We start from the raw sequence: 20797 nt of genomic DNA on the forward strand, positions 1-20797 counted from the left end.
GCGCGGGACGCGGGCGGCGCGGGCGGCGCGGGTGGCGAGCACCGCGGGGCAGATGCTGCCTGCCGGCTTCGGCTTCGCGCTGCGCCTGCCTCCGCTGCCTCGCTCCACCCCTCCGCGGCTAATAAAGCCTTCGCCGCGCTCCCGGCCCTCCTTTGCCACTGACTCATCGGCTGACCTAGCCCAATCCCCTAACTGCCCCGCGCCTCCATTTTCTGACCTATAAAACAGGGGTGAGCCCCGCTCTTGCATAAGGCGGCCGGGCGCTGCGGCGAGGCCGGCGGCGCTTCGCAATGCCGCCGCGGCGTACGCGGGCGCCCGGGTGCCGGCGGGTGAGCGGAGCTGCCAGCGGGTTTTGCAGCGCAAGCCGCCCCGTCTCGTCCCCCCCCTCCCTCCGCGGGGAAAAGAAATCTCCCCGGGGGTTTTGCACGTGGGGCCGCGGAGGGGACGGCGGGCGGCCACGTGCCCTCCGTGGTGCAGCCGCCTCCTCCCCGCGCCGGTGCCCGGGGAATGCCTGTGCCTGGGCGCCCCGGCCGCCTCCGGCACCCCGAAACCTGGTAGGGTGAGTTGGGAAAGCAGGGCAGGGACGGCGGCGGCTCCGCTGCCTCCCACCGGGCTCTGCCAAGCTCGGCCGCCTCCTGCCTCCCTCCCCTCTCACGTTCCCCTTCTGGCTCTTCCTCCGCTTACTGCCACGTCTTCATCCTACCCCCAAAACCAGCCCTTCYGCCTGCTTTCGGAAGAGGCCGGGGGAGGCCGGTACGTGCAAAGCAGCGCTGTGCCCTGGACGGCGCGTGCACAAGGACGAGCATCCTCACAGTGCAGCGGGGACCCCGGGAGCGCGCGGCCGGAGTCCCGCGGCAAGGCCGGGTCCCCGGCGGGTACCGGTGGGACATCCCGGCATCCCTCGTGCCCCTGCTCGCATCTCCCCAGCCTCCCTCCTTGCCGGCACTGCCGGGAAAGCCGGCTCCCCCCGGGCGAGGGGTGCAGCGCCCCGACGCGGGGACGGTCCCGGCGACCGCGCAGGTGATATAACCACCGCCTGGTATTCGACGCGGCCGTCCGAGGGCATTACTCACCCGGCCCGCGGCCYGGCTCGGCTCGGCTCGGCCGGGCGGGAACGCCACGTGCTCAACCCGCCTCTCCCCGCGGAGCCCGGCGGGACGATGCTCCGCGCCCAGGCTGTGCTGGGAAGCGAGGCTCGGCGCCTGGGCAAACGGAGCTCAGGGGGATATTTTTTGGCGTGGTAGGTGGCATCGAACCTTTTGGGTTTTACGCGGGAAGTTTTCGCCCAGCCTGCAGCTGGCAGAGTTAAATCCCAGGCGGAGTTTCCCAGCGCGGTCGGCAGGGAACGCGCAGGGGGCATCCGGGGCGCTCGAAGGAGCTTTTCCGTTTCACCCCGGTGCCAACAAAACGTGCGTCTTAGCCACCCCGCTCCTGACAAAGAGCCCCGACGCCCTGATTTCCGGGGGCATCACCTGCGCCGTAAGGCCGCATCCTGCTCGGGAACAGGACTGGTGTGGGGCAGCGGGTTCGTCCCAGAACCAGCTCCTGCCTGGCATGGTAAATTCCCAATACCAGCTCGCTGGCACAGTCCTGCCCGGCTCCCGCTGGCCTCAGCCCAGCCGGGGACATGGCCGCCAGACGGCTCCTTTGCGTGCCAGCAGCTCCGGCACGTGGAGCAGCCCCGGCTGCCCGCAGGCTCCCCGTGCCGGCTCGGCTCCTCGGGGCGCCGGGAGGCGCGTGAGCCCTCGGGGCAGTTTGGACCAGCGTGGGCAAACGGGCCGGTGACGTGCGTCCCACCGCTTAGCCCGGGGAGGTCGGTGTTATCTCGCACCGCGTCGGCCGCGGCTCATTGTGCATTGTTCTCTTCCCACTCCCGAGGAAGGAGGGAAAAACCCTGCTTTTTTTCTGCGGAGCTCCTCTTTCCCTCCCTGTTTCCTGCGAGCCGCTGGCCGGCTGCCCAAGGGGCTGCGCTATGACCCCGTCTCGACAGCAAGGGCTTTGGGCCGCTTAACGATATCGCCCCTCGGCACAGCGTCGCCCCTGTCCCCGTGCCGTCTGGGCGGGGGGGGGCGAAACGCTGAGCGAAGGGCCTGCCTGAGGCTGAGCTTTTGCTCGTTTTGCACCCGGGCCCCGGCCGCCCTCTCCCTCCGCGCCCAGGGATCCCCCCTTCAAGGGCTGAGGATGCTGCAAACTCGGTGCATTGCCGCGCTCCCGTTGCGTGGGCTTTGCAGGAAACCCCTGTCCGGGCAGCGCCGGCCGGGCTGGCAAAGGYGGCTGGGAAGCCCCTGGCGGCAGCCGGCTCGACCTGCCGCGACGGCTCCTACCGCCCACAGTTTCGCCGTAACCTGGTTTCTATTATAAGCCCCGTTTTTTTAGCAGGCCTCCTCCCTCCTCGGCTTCGCCCCACTTTGCCCTCCCGCGGGCGACTCCGGCGCGCGGCCGCCTGCCGCTGACCCCGATCCCCACGGCCGAGGCCTCATCCGGGCCCCGCTGAAGGCGATGAAAGACCTGATGGTGCCGTCGCGTGGGTGCCGGTGGCTCCCGCTGCCCGGGGCTGGGCTTACGGCGCGGGACCCCGGACGCGCCCGGAGCGGCGCTAGGCGAGCGGCAGCAAGCTGGAGGAACGGGGCAGGAAGACTCGGGAGCTCCGCTTTGCCGGGGGCGAAACCACGTGCAGAGGCAGCGGCTTCCATGGCGTTTGTGCCTTCCTGGGAACCTGCGGAGCGGCAGCTCTCTGGGGACGGGGATGGGGACAGCACTGTCGCTACAGCCGGGCTGAGGCTGGCAAGGGTGCCGGCGTGCAAACCGCGGCTGGCCGCCAGCCTCCGCCAGGCTCCTGCAGACGGTCCCTCGGCAGCCTGCGATCCGCAGCGCCGCGGCTCCAAAGGTGTCATTAGGAGCGTGCCTGTTTTTCCAAGCTAACTGGTTGTATGGGTCCGGCCGCGCTGATGAAATCGCTGCCGGGCGGCGTGTGAGTTATCCCTGCGGCTGGCGAGCTGCATCTCAGCGCGCACGTTAAATAAGAAAGACGGATYGCTTTCGGCGCGCTGGCACCCGCCGGCAGCGCAGCCCGGCAGCCAGGCTCCCACGGGCTGCCCTTCCCGGGAAGGACCGTCTCTCCCCGAGGAGAGGCGGCATTGGGACTGTTGGGCCCTAGAAAATCCTTCCCTTGTGCCCAGCTGCCCGGCAGCGCCCGGCGCGATGGGCACAGGGGACGCGCGGGGTCTCGGCCGGCCCCGCGGGAGACGGGAGGACGCGGCGGGTGCCCGGCCCCGCTGGGGAGAGCAGCGAGCCGCCGCGGGGTGCCCCGGCCCCGCTCCACCGCCGCGGCCGAAAGCGGGGAAGTAGGTTACCGGCGCGCGCGAGCTGCCGATATTGGGCTGCCGTCTTGGAATCCACCTCTTTTCGGGCAGCCCTTTGGCTCCCGACCAAACTTCCAGCCGGCCGCGGGGAGTGACRCAGGGTGTTGGCTTCGCACCCCGGCTGGTGGCTCGCTCCCTTCCAGGGACTGCTCCCGGGCGGCGCGGCCCCGGCTGCCCTCGGCTCCGCTCCGGCCACTGCCACCGGCCCGTCGTGGGAGCCGCTCGGCACCGACCCGACCCACCGCGGGAGCCGCGGCGGCCCGGCTGGGCAGGGGGCGAGGGGGAAACGGCCGGGGCTCGAGGCGCGCCGGGGCCCGGGGCGAAGGGGCGCGCGGGCTGGCGGGAACCCGGCCGCTCCCGGGCTCAGCTGCCTGCTGAAYGCCGCGTGTCGTAGGCTCGTTTCCACTGAACTGGGAGCTTGTTTTCCTTGCGGGCGCTTCTTGTTTTTTGTGGGCATCCTGTTCGACGTCTCCCGAACCCACAAAAAGCGGCGGCAGAGACAAAACAGAGCTGCTGATTGCGCTTATCTCTGTTTTCTCAAAACCGGGCAAACACAGCAACCCGGCCAAAACGTGGCCAAGGGCTCCTGAAGGAAAAGGCACCGGGGTATCGGCACTGGCCCTTGGCCTCTGCCCCGTTTGGCCCGCAAAGCGGGAGGCAGGGAGCTAACAAGAACGTCCGGCCTTGGGAAACACCCCCGCACCCGCGGCGGCGCTGAGCTGGCCGCGGCGCGAACGGCCCCCGCTCGGCAGTGCCTCCGCCGGGGCGGCGAGCGCCAGGCAGCGCCGGTCCTTGAGCGCGGCGGCGCGACCCGGCTGCCTGCCGGGAAGATTTGCTGCGGGTCCGCGTGCCGCAGGCGGCTCCCCGGGGCTTCGCGTTTTGGGGGTCCGGCCGCCCTGGTTGCAGCCGCGGTGGCCACGCACCTCTCTTTCCCGCGGAGGGGTTAAAAGCCTTTCGCCCCCTGCGTGTGCCGAGCGGAAAAGGCTGCGTGGGTGCAGCGGCACCGCCGGGCGCGGGGACCGCGGGGCGAGGGGAGGCCGTTTATCGGCTTCGCGCCGCCCCTCCGTGGGGATCATGCCTGGGAAGCGTGGCCTCTCCGCTTCTCGGGAGCACACCTGTCCGTCTGTCTGTCTATCCGTCCCCGCGTGGCGCCCGGCGTTGGGTAACGCTCGCCAGGCAGTGACGCCAGGCACCCGAGGGGTGGGGGCAAGCAGTTTCGGTCGGGGCAAGAGCAGATGCACACCAGCTAATGATTACCTTCGCCCTGAGCTGCTAAGTGGAGGAAGTCTGTGATTAGTTGACACCTTCAGCCAGGCTTTGGAAATTAAGCCGGGATGGAGCAGGGGGTGGATGACACCTGCTTTATTCACGGCTGATATATAAAATCGAAAACAGGCTCCAGATACGGTACCAGGATTTTGGTGGCCAAAAGGGGCTGGCAGCAAATACGTGGCAAGTCCCCACRAGGGATTTGGGGTGGCAGGAAGGGGCAAGGGGTGCACGTGGGGCAGGGGCGGCTTTGGCACCTGGCAGAGAGGACTGAATTACGCGTGGGCTTTTGCTGTGACTTTTGCAGCGGAGGAGGCTCAGCTCTGTGCGGGGCTGTCCGAGGGCTCGCGGCCGGGCTGCGGCGTTTGGTTTTAGCTTGCAGCTGGCTTTGAATAAACCTCATGGATCAGCCGCCTCCGCTGATCTCGCCCTTGGGGGCGGCAGTGATTTACACCCAAGGTTTGCCCCTGCTTTTGACGGATCCTGTGTTTGGGGGTGGCTGATGCAAAGGGGAGAAGGAAGGGGGTTTTATTCCCCCCCCGTGGCGTAGTGCAGGGAATAGTCAACAACATCCATCACCCTCCGGACAGGGAGCCCCATGGTGCGGATGTGGCGCTGGCAGCCGGCTACTCTCCACAGGCGGCAAAGGCTCCCGGTTTGTCCCTGCAGCACGGCAAAGCGCCGGCCCGGCCAGGACCCGGGGGATCATGTCCCAACCCGTCCGCCTGGCACGTTTCGGAGGAGCGAAGCTGAAATCTCTGCAGCTGGCTGCTGCTGGCAGGTAAATCCCCGGCTCTGCTCCCCCCGGGCTGAATTTCATTGCGGTTTAGCAGAGCAATTTCCCATTCGCGCCTGCATCAGCATCTGTCCTGGGGTCAAATACAGTAATGAGGGAAACATGGCAGCGATGCAAAGAACGGCGTGAACGACGCTCGGGGGGGGTAAATTGGAGCCAGCGCCGTATTTCTGGCCAGGTAACGCAGTTCCCAGGGCTTTGTCATGCGCCTGGTTTCCTTGCGGGGTGCCAGGGCCGCGGCGAGTGGGTGACGTGGCCAAGAGGTCGGTGCTGCGGGACATGGCCGGAGCACAGCCGGGAGAGCTCCCCTTTGCCCAGCGGTGCTTCCCGGAGGTGTTTCTGCCCCGTGGCACCAGGAATCACGTCCAGCCACTGGCAAGACGGGCTGGGTCACCTGGGGCCAAGGCATCGGGAGCAAACAGGCTTCCCCGTACGCCGTGGAGGCCTTGGACGCAGGACTCCTCCGTTGGTCCATGYCTTCCCGCAAACCCAGACTTTGCAGGAGACATGGTGTCGGGGCGCGGGACGGGCGGGCGAGCTCCAGCCCAAGCCTAGCTGGGGAAAAGCCGGCCTCGCCGCGCAGCGATGGGGCTGGCCAGGCCCTGGCGATGCCGGCCGGCAGCTTTGCATCACGCGAGCGGCTGCGGCAAGACGCAGGGCGCCGCGAGCAGCCCAGCCCCGGGCAGCGCCGGCCGCGTTCGCACCGGCAAGGTCGGCRCAGGCGAGTGCCGCTGACTCAGCTGGGAGCGGGCCAGCCGGGCGCGGAAGCGGTCCGGGCTATGCAATCCCCGGGAAGGGCCGGCGCATGCTTTAATTTTCCCGTCGATGCCGACCGGTTTGTGCCACACCAGCTGGCACAAAAACACATGCACGAGATTAGCAGGCAGCGGGATCCAGTTTCTTCCCGGAGCTGCTGAGCACTGATGGAAGTTTTTCATCACCTGYGATGACCAGTGCTGCTCCAGTCACTCTTTGCAAACAAGTAGGGTTCCCGGGAACTGGGGCGTTGGGGTATTTATTCAGGTTAAACACAATGCGCTATCCCGTGCCTGCCGGGGTGGGAGCACGGGGGTTATCGAAGGGACCTGGCCGGCTGCCGGGTCCGGCCGTTCTGCCGCCAGCCCTCGCGTCCCGCCGTGCCCGGTGCCTCCCGGGACTGGCCGCAGCGAGATGGCGCCGGGGACGGATGTCCTCCAGTGCCTGTGCCAGGACAGCGCCTGCGCCCGGGGCTCAGCTCCGCGGAGGGGACCCGCTGCCCCGAGGGCTGGGGGTGCTGGGTGATGCTGCCGTCCCGGGCAGCCGGAGCRGCTTTCCCTCGCCCACGGGGCTCGGGCCCGCCGGACCCCTCTTCCGGAGAGCATCCCCGGCACCCCACCACCAAGGCGAGTGAGGGCGGGGCGGCAGCTCCCGCTTGTGCCCGGCCCGGCGCTTTGGGGCTATTTCGTCGCCCTCCCCAACCCTCCTGCCCTGCCGGGCTCCGGGGCGGCAGGGTTTGGGGGCCCCAGCGCGGCGACTCGGCGTGGGCAAGCGGCGCCGGGGGGTCCAAGCCCCCGGGGGCTGCTCGGGGCTGGGTGGCCCAAGGCTCGCGGACGTCCCTCGCTCCAGCGCTCCCGGGCCTGAATTTGGGGGGCCGGCGCTGCCGGGGTCGCCTCGGCACGGCTGGGCTCCACCTGCAGATGGAGCTCCTCGCTCGCCTTTGCTTCCCRCCGCCGACTCGGGGGAGGGAGAGGTTTGGGGGGGAGACGTGAAACCGGGCAGCTTTCTCCTCCTTGACCCCCCGCTTTGCTCCGCGAGCGGCCCAACCTCCTGCGGGGGCAGCGACCCCCGCGCTTGCTCTCCCGCGCTGCCCGTCGGCACCTACGCACGGCCCCGACGGCATCGGCGGCCCCCCACGGGACCAGCGGCTGCGAGGGATCCCCGCGGAGCGGGACGGGCACTGCAGACCCCAAAACACCCACTTCCCCAGGCCTCATCCACCAGCTCGTTAACCTCGCAGGTAATTAATTGCTCCTTTGCCCTGCGAAGGGGCAAGTGGCAAGTTTAATCTCTCCTTGCTGGGAATTGGATGGCAGTAATTGATCCCTCATTAAATTAATTACCCAAACATGTGCTGAACCTGAAAAGGGCGGGGGAACCCCCCAAGCGCAGGTGTTGTTGCTGTGGGCCCAGTTTGCTTTTCCGCGTCCCGGCTTGCGGGACCCCATGCCAACTGGGAGCGACTCGCCTCTGCACCGGGGATTGCGCTGCTCCCCGCCGGCCGCCCTGCGCGCTCAGGGGTTTGAGAGTCTTTGCTGTGTTTTTCCTCCAAAACTGGAGGTGTTTGCCTTGAAGGAGAAGGGGCAAAAACAGCTTTTCCTTTCACCCAGTAAATCCTACCGGAGTTGGTGGGTAAGAACAGGGGTGGCAGCAAGGAGGCAGCGTTAGGATTGCAGCCCCAAGTCTGCGGGCTCTTAACCAAAACCCAGCACTTTCATTTGGGGTGGACAAGCTCCTGGCGTGATAGGGCCGTGACTGCAGGGCTCAGCCACTTGCAGGTCCTTGATGAACACTGGACCCCCAGGTGGGAGCCGATGTGGCGATGGTGCCCTGAAAGCACCGATGAAGCTCGGCCCCTTGGCGAGGTGTGATTAGGATGCATTTGCTCCAGCTACCAACCCTGCTAGTGCAGGAACACCCTGATGGTCATACTTGAAACTTCCCATCGTGAGGAATGGGCTGGGAGAACCTGCGAAAATGAGAGCAAATGGAATGGGGTTGTTTTGTGCCCCCTGGATGGGAGGAAGGGGAAGGTGGGCAGCCCCGGGAAGCAGGGGATTGCTGGGGCCAGGTGCATCTCAGCCCTCGAGTTTTTTTGTTCCCCTTCTGATTCTTTACGTGGGCATCTAAAAGCTTAGACACAGAGCACCGTATGGCTCCAAGCCCTCCTCTGGGAGGCTCAGGAGGGGGGAGGACTAGAGAAGCTGCTTTCTTGTTTGCCCCACGTTTGTACTGGGGAAACCATCCCTCTGGTCCTGCTTGACCCCAGAGGCTCTCCCTACCGGTCCTGCTCTCCTGCCAGGCGCCTCTGCTGACACGACTCCAACCTCTGCTGCAGCTCAGAGCCAGATGCTCTTTACGAATTAGAAAGTTTCTCCCAACCTGTCAACTTAGCTATTCCTGCACACTTTTCAACCTGTTATTTCTTCTCTTCTCCTGCATGAAGGTGGCTTCTGGTCCCAGCTGTGCTGTCATGCTGCTGAGCGGCAGGATTGGGAGATGTGTCTGCTTCTCCGTCTGGCACAGCTGCCTCCCACCGCAGCGTGATCCTGTTGACTTGTGCTGATCTTGGAAGTCGGGCTTGTCACCACCTCCGCCTCGCTGCTGTTGCTGCACAGCCCGTTCCTCCCCCCGGGCGCTTGGGCAACGCTGGCACCTGCCGCACCCCACCTTTGGCCCTGCCAACCATCCCCGCGTTCCTGGGGGCACCTTGGCCTCACCGTGGTGCTGCATGGAGGTGGGACGAGCCTGGTCTCCATCCCGGTAAGGAAGGGATGGAGCAGAAGCAGACCCAGCTGTCCCATCCAGTGCAGCCGTCGAGCACGATAGGGTTCTGCTGCCGCCTCCTCCCTGGCCGTGGCCAGGGGCTGCTTGGCACCACCCTGCGGTGGTTTCCTCRGCCCCGTGGTTTCCTCGCTGGCTAATGAGACGGTGATGACAAACGRGCTGTGTATTGCAGTGAACCACCCAGCTTCCCCGCTGCAGCCCGGCTCTTGACGTGCTGCAACTCCAGACGCTGTTTTTTCTTTGCGGTGGTGCTGGAAGAGATCTTTCATAATCCGAGCCTCTCGCTTAAGCAAAAGCCTAGCTGGTTCCTAAAGCATGCCCAGCGCTGCCCCTGCTGCGGTGGGTGTGACTCTCTTTTCAGAGCGTGACAATAGAAAACACTGAGCTTGGGAGAGCGGTGAAACCTCAGTGTGAGGTTCGCTTTCCCGGGAGCCGCTCCGGTGATGTGTTACTGCGGGCTCGAAGGCTCCCGCCCTGGCGGGKTTTGGGGCTGGGGTACTGCAGCGTTGGCAGCGTCAGATGGAGCAAACCAGCCTCGTACATGCGTTTGCTAGATGCCGGCATTCAGCAAGGTTTTGGTGGATTGTTTTCTGCCTGTTGATTACCCAAAACAGTGTGTTTGCATTTGGTAGCCTCTGTACTTACGGAGGGGGCTAGAGAGCTGTGGCGCAGTGTTTCTCCTTCCAGCTTTGCTGATGGAAGTGTCCAAGCTGGGTGAGCGGGAGAGGCAACGTGGTCCTGCAGGAGGACCGGGGGTGGCTCAGACCGAGGGGCAGGTGGATGCTGCTCCTCCAGCCAAGGAAAGGTCCTCTCCTGGCAAAGGACCTGCCAGAGCACCCCGTGCATCCAGCAGCGCTTTCTTCTGCACTTCAGCCATCGCTACCTTTTGGTCAAGTTTATTTTAGAAAATAGCAGTAACAAATCCCGCGCCCCGTCTCCCCCGTTAGCTGTCAATGGCTTTTTAGGCTGCCGCYGCAACGCAAGGAGGCGCAGGCGCTCCCCGGCCGGTGCGTGGGCATCCCCAGCGCCTTCCCACTCCCCGTGCGGTTTTGGGGAGGTCAGTCAGGAGGCAGAGATGGAAAAGAGAGGAAACTCTTACAAAATGCGCAATCCCAGCCCGGCGGAGAGGAGGGAAGAGCTGAGCGCCCCGGCCCTTGGGAGGAGCCGCAGGACGGGKGAGCTGCTTCCCGCGGGCGCTCGGTGCGGCCCCCCGGCGCGGGAGAGGGTGCTGCCTGGCTGCTGTGTGTTTGTGCTTGTGGGGGTGGAAGGAAGCTCTTTTGGCAGGAAAATCGATGCAGCCGGTGCAYGGACAGCCGCACGGCACTGCGCTAGCCCCCCTCTTTTCCCGCGGCTTGATTGTTTTTAAGCTCCACGTTAAAAAAGCTCCTGGGGCCAAGGAAACGGTCCCTTGCAGGATGGGCTGCATTTGCTCTTGCTCTCCTCTCCGGAAGAAACGAAACCCTATCCTCTGCCCTAGATACTCTGCTTGGGTTTCTCGGGGCTATTTCTGGCATGGGGCTCYGTTGCCTTAAGCATTTCCGCTGCCTCTCTCCGTCTCTTTTTTTTTCCTCCTTCATTTCTCTGTCCTCCCTCTCCTCCCTCTGTCCTTGCCCTTGGCTGGTCCCACGGCCGAGCGCGCTGGCGTGCCTCCGCTCGGCGCCGAGGATGAAGGCTGCTTTTAGAAAGGGGCTGCGAAGGTGGATTAGTGCAATTGCTAATCTGCATTCGCTCTCCTCCCCGTCCTGCCCTGCTCCTCCCTTCTCCAAATTGCTCCCGCCTGGGACTGGCGCGGTGCGGAGCCGGAGGCCGGCAGGCTGCCTCGAAATGGATGGTGCCACGGGAGCCCCGGGGGCGACCAGCGGCCCGGGGCCGGGGTGAGTATGGGCTGGGGGCCGGTGGGTTTTCCCGAGCCCRGGAGTTCAGGATCCCCCGGCGGCTCTCCTACCCGCCTCTGCTCTCTGCATCTCTGCCGGCGCTGGGTCCTCCTTGCAGCGCTGCACCCGGCTTTTAATTTTTTTTTAACATCCTTGCCCTTGCTGCGTCCTTTGGCAGCAGCGCGAGCGGCGGAGCCCGTTGGCACGGAGCAGGAGAGCTGTGGGCGGGTGCCTGGAGGGGGCCGAGGTGGCGGGTTGGGGGGTGCGTGGGCCTGAGCCCAACAGTGCCCACGGTGCCGGACGGCCGCCGCGTGGGACCGGGCGCTGCCCCGGTGCCGCTCGCCATTGCCTGTGCTCAGCAGGGTGACGCCGGTGGAGAACGGGGCCCCGCGGGAGCAAAAGCGGCCCAACGCCCCCAACGGGGTGCTGCAACCTCCGAGGAGCACGGGGCAGGGGGAGACCCCAGCTCCRGGGCAGCCCCAGCCCGGCGGCGGCAGGACGGAGGAGACGGCGAGGGAGYGGGAGGATGAGGACGAGTCCTCGGAGGAGCCGGGGCGTGAGGAAGCCCTCATGGCCGAGCTCTCGGAGCTGGTGCGGGAGGTGGTGAAGAGCAGCAGCTGGTGGGAGAGGCACGGCGTGGACGTCTGCATCATCGCCCTCAGCTTCCTCCTGCTGCCCGCGGGTGAGCGCGGCTGAGCCCCGGCGTGCCGGGCTCCCTGTGCCGCCTCGCAGCCGTGGCACGCGCCGTGCCGCTGGAGTGGGAGGTCTTTGCCCTGGGGGGTGCAACAGCCTGTTAAGCGGCTGGCGCTGCCCCTAACGAGGCTGCGGTCCCCCCGCACCGTCCCCCGTGCCGGGCTGCCGGTGTCCTCACCCCGCTGGGATCCGGCGTCGGGGACGGGGGCTCCCGGCGGGCGCAGCCCCGGCTCGCCTTTGCGGCGCAGGGTGCCACGGTCGAGCCCGCGTGCTCCCGGCCAGCGCCGTGCTGAAATCGCATGGGGACGGTCCTTGCCCCTGGAAATAGCCTGTCCTTCCTCTCCTGGCCGAGTCCGGGAATTCTTCCGGGGGTGAAATTGCCACCGGGCCAGGCCCAAGGAGAGGCAGAGCTCTTGCAAAAGCCCTACGGCCTTCACCAGGTGCTTGATTTTCCTCTCGCCGGGCTGATACAGAGYGATGCGAATTCCCGGCTGGAATGGCCAAGCCTTGAGCGCGCCCACGAGCCTGGCGCAGCGCAGCGCGGAGGCGGCGGCTCCCCGGGCGCTGGGAGGGCTGGGGCGGAGGCCGCTCCACGGGACGCTCCCAGGGCGCGGGAGGGCTGCGGAGGGGCTGGAGAGGGTCACCGGCAGCGGGGAGGGCCGGGAAGGGCTTGCTCAGCCCACGGAGCTCTGTTTTCCCGGCTGCGTGCGAGCGCCCGGCTCCTGGCTGCGCAGCACCTCTGCGCCTGGGCTTGCGCTGGGTGGGGACGCAGCAGTGCCGGCGCATCCTGGCATCCTGCGACGCTGCCGCAGGGCAGAAGTGTGTTTGACCCCTGGAGACAAAAAGGAAAAGATGGGGGTGCGGGAGGCTCCGGCGTCTGCTTACCTGGGAGCTTTGAGCACCTGTAGCTACGTCCAAAAAACAGGCGTAGGGCAACCGTTAATGCGTTTTGGTGAGATGGCACCTCTGAGCCCCCCTCGCCATCCAAGCGCAGACACCAGCCTGGGAGCCGGGGAGAGAAGAGGGGAAAGAGCCTGGGCTGGAGGGAAGGGGATGTGAGGAAGGGGGGAAGAGGGAAAGAGGGACCGGGAAGAAGGGAGAGGAGGAAAGGTGCAAGATGCTCAGGGCCAGTGAGTGGGAAGCAGCAATCGGTGTCCACGCGGCTGCAAGRTGCTCTAACCCCAGTGTTGGGCATGATGGACAGCAGTGAGGGTGATGGAGCAGTGGGGAGCCTGCAYGGCACAATGGGGGGGAATACAGGAATTGAGGCTTTCCCTGCGTTTCCCAATAYGCTGGAGGCTGATCCCTTCCCTTCGGTGTTCGCTCTGCAGGGTTCCTGTGCCTGCGGTCAGCCCATGCCCTCCCCTTCCTGGCCGGCATCGTCATCCTYGGCGTGGTGCACCACACACTGACCGTGAAGGGCAGCCACCTGGCCAGCCACAACGCCTTGACGGAGTCCAAGTCCTGGGGCAAAGTGTGGGCCATCTTCTTCATCGAGGTGAGCGGACGCCGGGGCAGGGCCAGCCATCGCCGCCAGGCACCCGACGCGAACGTGCAGTGAGGGACAGCGCTGTGACAGGGTGTGCGTTTAGGTCCCCTTGGCCACGGTGCTGTGGAGCAGGACGTCACGAATGCTGGTCTGGTGGTGCAGTGACGCACGGCATGGGAGCAGCTGGGAAGTGGCCAGCAAACCTGCCACGGCTTGGGAAAGCTCTGGAGAGCAAGGAGACACAGCACGTGGTTGCCAGCTCCCCGCGGCCGAATCTGGTGCTTGCCCRTGGGTTTCCTCCCTGTGGTGCAATGGTCGGCTGCATTTGGGGTGTCCGGTGCTAATCTCCAAGTTCATTTCCAGGCCACTTGGGAGTGCGCGGGTGCCAAGCAGGGTGTCCCGGCAGTGCATCCCCGGGCCAGCGCAACCCTTGTGCCATGGCCGTGGGGCATTGCCTCTCCTTTCTCTTCCCTCCCAGCTCTGTTCAGCTTTCACAGCTGAGCAGGCCACCTACAACCACGTGAAGATCCACCATGGCTACACCAACGTCATCGGCCTGGGAGACTCCAGCACCTGGAAGCTTCCTTTCTTGAACCGCTACGTCTACATGTTCATCGCGCCTCTCGCAGTGCCTGTCATAACCCCTCTCGTTGCACTGGGTACGTGCCTGAACTGTGCTGGGAAGGGGCCCTGGGTCTGGTGAGCTGCTTGTTAGCAAGGCTTCACCCTGCCAAAGAGTCCTGTCGCATCTGGTCACATCAGGGTAGTTAAGGTGCGATGCACATCCACAGTGCGATGCAGAGAGGAGGCGATGCTGCTCATTCGTTCATYGGGATCTGCTCCAGCAAAGGTGTTTGCTCCATCTCTCCTTTCTGCTGATGCTCAGAAACGCTTCAGACCTCCCTATGCTGGTCGAGCATTGAAGGCTCTGGCAAAAGCCATCATGAGCCCTAAGAGCCCCAAACTTGCTCTCCCTTAATTCAGACCCCTGGCTCTAGCGGGGTTCACGTTTGCACACGGATGTCTGGCTGCTCAGAGCATCGCAGTGATATTGATGACTGCGCGCCAGGTCAGGGCTTGTGAGGGATACGCCAGGCTGGGGCTTGACAGAAGCTCGGGCAGACCAAGCGGTGACTTGGAGGAAATAGCGGTGCCAGGAGATGATTATGGGAGAAAAGCCCAGAAAATGCTAATATAAGGAAGCACAGCCCTTCTGAACGTACAGCTCTGGGCAATGCCAAAAAAGCAGAGAATGACTTGGCAAATTAAAAGAAATGAAGATGCATCCAAATGCTTGATTGATTCAGCTTGATTTTCCTGCCCTACCCCCACTGCAGAGGAGTTAGCGGGATTTTGTGCTGTCTTTGCTCTGTCCTTGACCAGACACGTTCTGGCTGCCTCCGAGGGATGGGGCTGGGGGCATCTCCATGCTCCAGCCCATCAAATGAGCCCTCGAGCAGGTTAGCAGGGCTTGGGCCTTTCAAGCTAGCCCGGAGGCTGGGGAAAGGGGAAGGGAGAGAGGGCTGAAGGCAGTGCAGGGCTGCGCAGGTGGCTGTGCCTGTGCATAAGCCCGGGCCTCTCCACCACGTGCCGTCTCTTCTTCCTTTTGCAGATTTGCTGAGGAACGTCAAGTTGAAAACAGCTCTCCGGACCATTTGCTTCATGCTTCTGGGTCTTTATTCCCATTACTGGATTCTGCTCCATGTCTCGGGCTTCCAGTCCGCCTGGTCYGCTCTGCTCTGCATGCTGGTCACCCGCTCCCTCCTTGCACATCCCTATATCCACGTGAACATCTTCCAGGTAGAAACTTTAAGCTCCAAGATGTCCTAACAGCCTTGGAAACGGGCCAACCACCACCCAGTGAAATAGTCCTGACATTGCTGGCTGGTGAGCTTAAGACGGGCAGGCTTTGCTTTAATCTCCCTTGTGCTGATTTCAGAGCAGAGGAGGTTCAGGGCTGAAACCTTGAGAAGGAAAGTGGTGGCTCCTGGAGCTGTTGGGAGAAAGTCAAGGGAGAGTGAATGCAAAAGGCTGGACCGGGATCTTCTCCCTGCCGSAGTGAATTGTGGTGGCTTACAGGATTTGGGAGGGGGTTGTTGCATTTATGCTGTTGTAGGTGAAGCCAGTGAAATTCCTGGCTTGGAGAGAGGCTGTTTCTGTGAAGTACCGGTGTGTTTGGGGGGACGGAGCCAAGGGGCGCTCCATGGGCGCTCCACGCGTGTTGCATGCCTGCAGACAGGAGGGTTTGGGCCAGAGGAGGGCAAGGGACAGGGCAGACGGCTGCGATTTGCAAACCCCATGGGCACCCAACGCCGCCGGCCTCCCCTGCAGCACATCGGCCTCCCCATGTTTGCGGCCGATAGGAAGCCCAAGCGGATTCAGCTCATGAGCCTCGGCGTGCTGAACCTGCCCCGCAACGCCCTGCTTGACTGGTCCTTCGGCCACTCGCTCATCAGCTGCCACGTGGAGCATCACCTCTTCCCCGGCCTCTCCGACAACATGTGCCTGAAGGTGAGGGCAGAGGCGCACGCCGGCGTGCACGCRCCGGTGCAACCGGCACCCGCTGCGCTTCGCGCTCTCCTCGCCCTGCGGACCCGAGCCGGCACCGCCGTGGGCTGCCGTCCCCCACGCTGGGGACCTTTCGCCGCCTTGCAGGAGTCCCAAACCCGCTGCTTTCCGCTCCCTGCTCCGCGCAGCTTCCTCCAGCTCCTTCCCCGCTCCTGCTTTCATCCCCGGCACAGCCTCCAAGCCGTCGGGCTCCTCCTGCCTTCTCTCTTGGGAAAGCATCTCAAGCACCGTGTCATCTGGCAATAATTTCAGCCGGAGCCCACGCCAGCCTCCTGCAATTTTGGTCGTGCCTCTACTTGTTGCTCTCAGGTGTGGGATGTGCCAAAAACCTCGGATCCAAGCGCTGCCCTGCTCAGCACGGGGGGGCTCAGTTTCTTTAACGCCTTTCACTTTTTTTCCCCTCCCCAAAATCAAGTAGCAGTAGAAAGAGCGTGGCCAGAGCCACTCTTCAGGCTGCACCTCGCGCTCAAGCCGAGGAGGCGGCTGAGGCAAGAGCTGCCTTCCACGAAGTGCTCTGCGAGGCGCAGGCGACCTGGCCGGCGGTGTCCCTCCATCCTGACCGCGGCAGGGAGCGCGCACAGGGACACCAGGACGCAGACAGCTAAATGCAGGCCCAAAGTGGGGAGTGTGCACGGCCCGGGGCTTCGGGGCGGCTTTGCCGGGCGCTCGGCGATGCCGCTGGCCGGACGCCCAGCGCAGACGTCGGTGCTGCCACCGGGACGTCCTGCCCCGGGGTGACTCTGCCTTTGCCTTTGCAGATCAAACCCATCGTCTCCCGGTACCTGAGGAAGAAGCAGCTGCCCTACAACGAGGACTCCTACGCATCCCGGCTCCGGCTCTTCCTGCAGAAATACGAGGAGCTGATGGTCCACGCTCCCCCCATAAYGGAGCTGGTGGGCATCCAGTGAGCACAGGGCCCTCCGGACTRTCRGGGGCTGTTTTCCRCAGGGCGTTACAGCAGGGACRGTGGTTTTGGCAGGATCAGGACATCAGACGCTTGCTTCCATAAAGCAGTTGTGTAGGAAACATGTTTATCCCGAATGTCTTGCTTTTGCATAGCTAGAGACGCGCGCAGGCACYGGGGGACGTGCGGGCGGCGCTGCGGGAGAGGAGCTGGGCGCCGATGCCCATGACCCGAAGGGCATCACCATGGCTATTTGCAGCTAGGACTTGGTTTTATCTGCTGGTGGATGTTTGCGGAGAGGAAAATCCCTCCCGGTGGCTGTTCTCCTCCTGCCGTGTCCCTGGGCAGGAGGGGACAGCGGGCGCGCGCCAGGCAGTGCACGGCATCCCTATCCCAGGTGCTGCCGGGGCTCCCGGGACTGGTTCCTGGCCGGCAGCCACTGCAGGGAGCCTGGACATGCCGGGCAGCTGGGCCAGGGCTGTGGGAAACTGCACTGCAGCACCGCGGCGGGGGGCTCGGTGGAGAGGCCGTCGCGGGAAGGGGGATTGTGTTGCCTTGTCTGCACATTACCTGATTTTGGGGTAAACGAGTCCCTCCTAACAACACCAATTTGGCAGTCTGCACACGTTTGGGAGACTTTCCCTATGGAGAGGGGGTGAAGTCTGGGTCCGCGGGACGGACAGACAAGGCTCCCAGTGCTGGCAGGGGCCCGATGCTGCCACGTTTCAAACATGCCTCTGGGACGACGTGCCCATGTTTCCCCCCGGGCGGTTCGTTATCGCGGACCTGCAAGACCAACAGCAAAGTCCAGCCCYGCGTCACGGTGGGGGAATGCAGGCAGGGAAGTTCACGGGCCCAGCTGGGACCTGCGAGGGAGTTGGCGCCAGGCCTGGCGCTTGCAAGGCTTTGCTCTTTGCCTGGTGCTTAGCCCCTGCCCCTGGTCCATGCTGTCCCCCTGGCCCATCACCCAAGCCTCCACCCGCAGTGAGCTGGGCTTTTCCCGGAGGCCCTGCCAGCAAGGAGGAGGAGGAGGAAGGCTCTGGGCAAAGCGTTGCTGCTGGGATGCTCCAGAGGCCAACAGACTCCATGGTGCAAAGACACCCCAGGGATGCAGGACCCCGGCACTGGCCTCGGAGGGGCAGGCAGCAAAGTGCCTTTTTTTTAGCCCTTTTCTTGGCCAGGAATCTCTGGGCATTCATTGGCGTTGGCGGATTAATATTTTGCAATGAAGAAAGAGGTCTGTGGATAAGGTCACCGGGAAGGAAGAGCCGCAAAGGCGCGCCTGACYGAGCCCTGCCCGGTTCCGGGAGGGCGTTTCGGTGGCAGGGATTTGCCGGGATTTGCCTCTGGGGCCCGAAGCAGCAGTTAACCCAGGACGGCCKGCAGTGGGGAGAGGGTCGCGCCGGGGAGCCCGTGGTGTTTGTGCTCCCCCCGGCCCCGCGTACGGCTTTATCGACCCGGGATGTTGTGAAATATCCGAAGGGCAAATTCTCGCCCTTTGAGCTTGGGTTACGCCAGCTCCGTAGGCAGCAATGAAATTTAGGGGTGGTGTCGGGGCTGAACAGCCCCGCCGCTCGCCGAGGGGTGAGCTGGGGTGATGCAGCGGCCCACGCCAGCACTGCCGTCGGGATGCCGCAATTGCGCTCCTAACTGAGTGCCGGAGCCGAGTTACGCTAAATGTGCCAAATTAATGGTGCTCCTGGCTCCAGCAAGAGGGGTTTTAAGTACATATTAGCAGTGGGCTCGGCTCAGCGGGGGTGATCTTGGCAGCACGTGTCCCTCTGGTTTTCCAGCCCTGCTCCGGGAGGAGCACAAAATGCTCTTTTGCCTCTTGTGTCCCCACACAATCAGCCCCAAAGTATTTCTAAGCGCTGGTGGGAGCCGCAGCCCTTTCCACGGCCACGTTTCGGCAGATATCGTTTCATGTGGTGCCATCTAAAGGCAAATGTTTGCAGCCGCTTCGGTCAGCGGGAGATGACTTGTGGTCTGGGAAATACCTGCATTGTTCGCTGTTGGAAATGGCAATTACAGCAGAAGTTAAGTGGAGGCAAAAGGTTTTCCCCAGTAAAGGAGGATTTCCAGCATCCCATGGCCAGAGATTCCCAAATTTCTGCCTTGAGCAATTCTTACCACCCTGCATCTAAACCAGGCTCCTTTTGTGGGTGATATTAATGCAGATACTTTGAAATTACAGTTCCAGCCTGGTTTCTTTGGGCGACGGGTTGGAAATCTGTGTTGCACCAGGTCTGGGAGTTCAGAGCGGGAACGCGAACTGTAAAGCCCTCGGAAAACCCGGCCCTTGCTGCAACCGCCCGAAAGGAGCTGAGCAGACGGAGGCATATGGCCAGCTAATGTTCTCAGCACGCCTCTGCAGAAAGCCGTGAACCAATTTCTAAGACCATGAGTGAAAGCCTGTGGGTTTTATGACCCTTATTAAAATCAGCTTTTAGCTGTAAACTCCTCTCAGTCTTAATTGCTTTTAAAAAGCCCCTTTAGCGCTCGCTTGTGTGTTTTGGCATCCATACAATCTTTAAGTGTCTCCTGGGCCCATTCAGCTGACTTCCCTGCCTGGTGTGTTCACAGGGGCTAAAAGGGGATGGGCTGCTCCTACTGCATGCACTCAGGAGTTTGTGTAGCTGAATTTTAAATGAGCCAAGCGACAGGGGGATAAAAAGGAAATAAAATAGTAGAAGGCGAAGCTTTGTGTTGCATGGGACCCTCACAGAGGCTGGAGCAGGAGCTTGGCAGGGGAATTTATCCTCCAGCACTAATGTTTTATCCTTTATCAGGAGGAAGCTGCGGGTTTGTTGTAGCTGGCTTGTGGTGGGGGCGAAGGGCCTCCCTGCACGGGTGGATGGTTTGAGTCAGCATCTCCTCCTCTCCTCTCCTCTTGGGGGAATCTGAGCTTCGGATCTGTGTTGAATTGCTTTCTGTTACCCCTGGAAGGCCTTTTCAGTTAACCAGCTTGCAATTAAACAAGCAAATGCAATTAAAAGCCAAGGGAAGCATACTTATTTGGTGCTCCTCTCCTTGGTGAATGGGAGCAGGGAAGGGCAGGCTGCTCCTGCACCCCTCGTGCAGCACAACAGGACCAGCCCAGCCCAGGACCAACCCTCCTGGATTCTGGGAGGTGAGGGGGGGTCAGGGGCTCCCTGGTGTTGGTGTGAGACCCTTAAAACAGCCACATTCCTCTGGCATTTCCCTGCAGTGAAATGTTTAAATTCCCAATGCAGCTGCTAGCCTCCTAGCCCAGCAGTGTTTCGTGGCCTTAGGTCTCCCCTCTCTGGAGGAGGGAGTCCCAGCGCCTGCAGGACCTTCAGGCAGCACTCGAGGCATTTGCCATGATCTGAGCCCAAGGATGGACTTGTGCTTCTGCAGGGGGTGAGACCCAAACCCACCCTGCCCCTGCTGAAGGGGGGATGCTGGCAGGAGAGGCAGCAGGGAAGGCAGACAGCTGGCACCGGGGGAGTAGGGTGCAGGCCAGGACAAGGCTGATCTCTCCTGGCTGTTGGGCCAGCTTTGGGCCAGCCCCAGGGACTGTGGGTCTGCTGAGCTCGGGCTGGACCCTTCACTCCTGCCTCTGGCACCACACTTGTTTCAAGGCTGAAACCTCACCCTGGATGAGCAGGAAGTCCTTGTGTGGGCCAGGCAGGGGGAGCAGGGGTGCCAGCAGGTCTGGTCCCCCAGCACCTGCACTTGGCATCTGAGATCTCACTCCCCAAATCCCCACATCCCTGCACTGAGCATTCCTGCATGCCACATCTCCACACCCTGCATCCCTGATCCAGGCATCCCTGCATCCCTACACCCTGCCACTCACATCCCTGCACCCTGCATCCCTGCACCCCGCATCCCCACAACCTGCACCCCATATCCCTGCATCCCTGCATCGCACATCCCCACACCCTGCCACCCACATCCCGCACCCCGCACCCCTCCCGCACCCCATGTCCCGCCCGGCCGAGGTAGAGCCCTGGTGCCGAGTAGGGTACCATGGAGGCCTCACCATAGAGATGGGAAGCACGAGCGGCAGCTAGACAAGCTCTCCCTCTTTGTCTCTCTATGGTACAGCTGACTTCCGGGTGGCCGTGAAGGTCGTTGCACGTTGCCATTGGCTGCCGGCCCGAGGGTGGGGCAACGGGGCGCGGCGTGGGCGGGGTTACGCTAAGCAGCCGCGCTCTCCCCCTATGCGATTGGTCGGCGGGACGGGGGCGGGGCGAGTGCGGCGGCGACGGCGGCCGGGATGGGACCGGGCGGCGCGTGCTGGAGGGGTGGCGGCGTCCCGGGCGGTGAGGGGCG

At 63.7% G+C, this 20797-nt stretch overlaps 2 protein-coding genes across 7 annotated transcripts in view; both read left to right on the forward strand.

The window, feature by feature from the left end:
- The first annotated feature begins 10794 nt into the window (after nt 1–10794).
- Nucleotides 10795–16502, forward strand: FADS6 (fatty acid desaturase 6). Its single transcript, XM_026090583.1, has 7 exons — nt 10795–10844; nt 11207–11526; nt 12869–13035; nt 13505–13685; nt 14639–14826; nt 15358–15537; nt 16353–16502. Exons 1-7 carry the CDS (start codon nt 10795–10797, stop codon nt 16500–16502), a joined length of 1236 nt encoding a protein of 411 aa, XP_025946368.1.
- Nucleotides 16503–20720: 4218 nt separating this feature from the next.
- Nucleotides 20721–20797, forward strand: part of FDXR (ferredoxin reductase) — an 11246-nt gene continuing 11169 nt past the window's right edge. For 5 of the 6 annotated variants that reach the window (XM_026090535.1, XM_026090539.1, XM_026090540.1 and 2 more), the window contains exon 1: nt 20724–20787. Coding sequence is in view for 1 of the 6 variants with exons in the window: in XM_026090536.1 (XP_025946321.1) it covers nt 20742–20787 (46 nt within the window). In the remaining 5 variants the exon portion in view is untranslated. Of the gene's footprint in view, nt 20788–20797 lie in introns of all 6 variants that reach the window. The other variant, XM_026090536.1, reaches the window with a different exon arrangement.

The sequence above is a fragment of the Apteryx rowi genome, unplaced genomic scaffold (genome assembly GCF_003343035.1).
Source record: "Apteryx rowi isolate R43461 unplaced genomic scaffold, aptRow1 scaffold_86, whole genome shotgun sequence".
Taxonomy (NCBI): domain Eukaryota; kingdom Metazoa; phylum Chordata; class Aves; order Apterygiformes; family Apterygidae; genus Apteryx; species Apteryx rowi.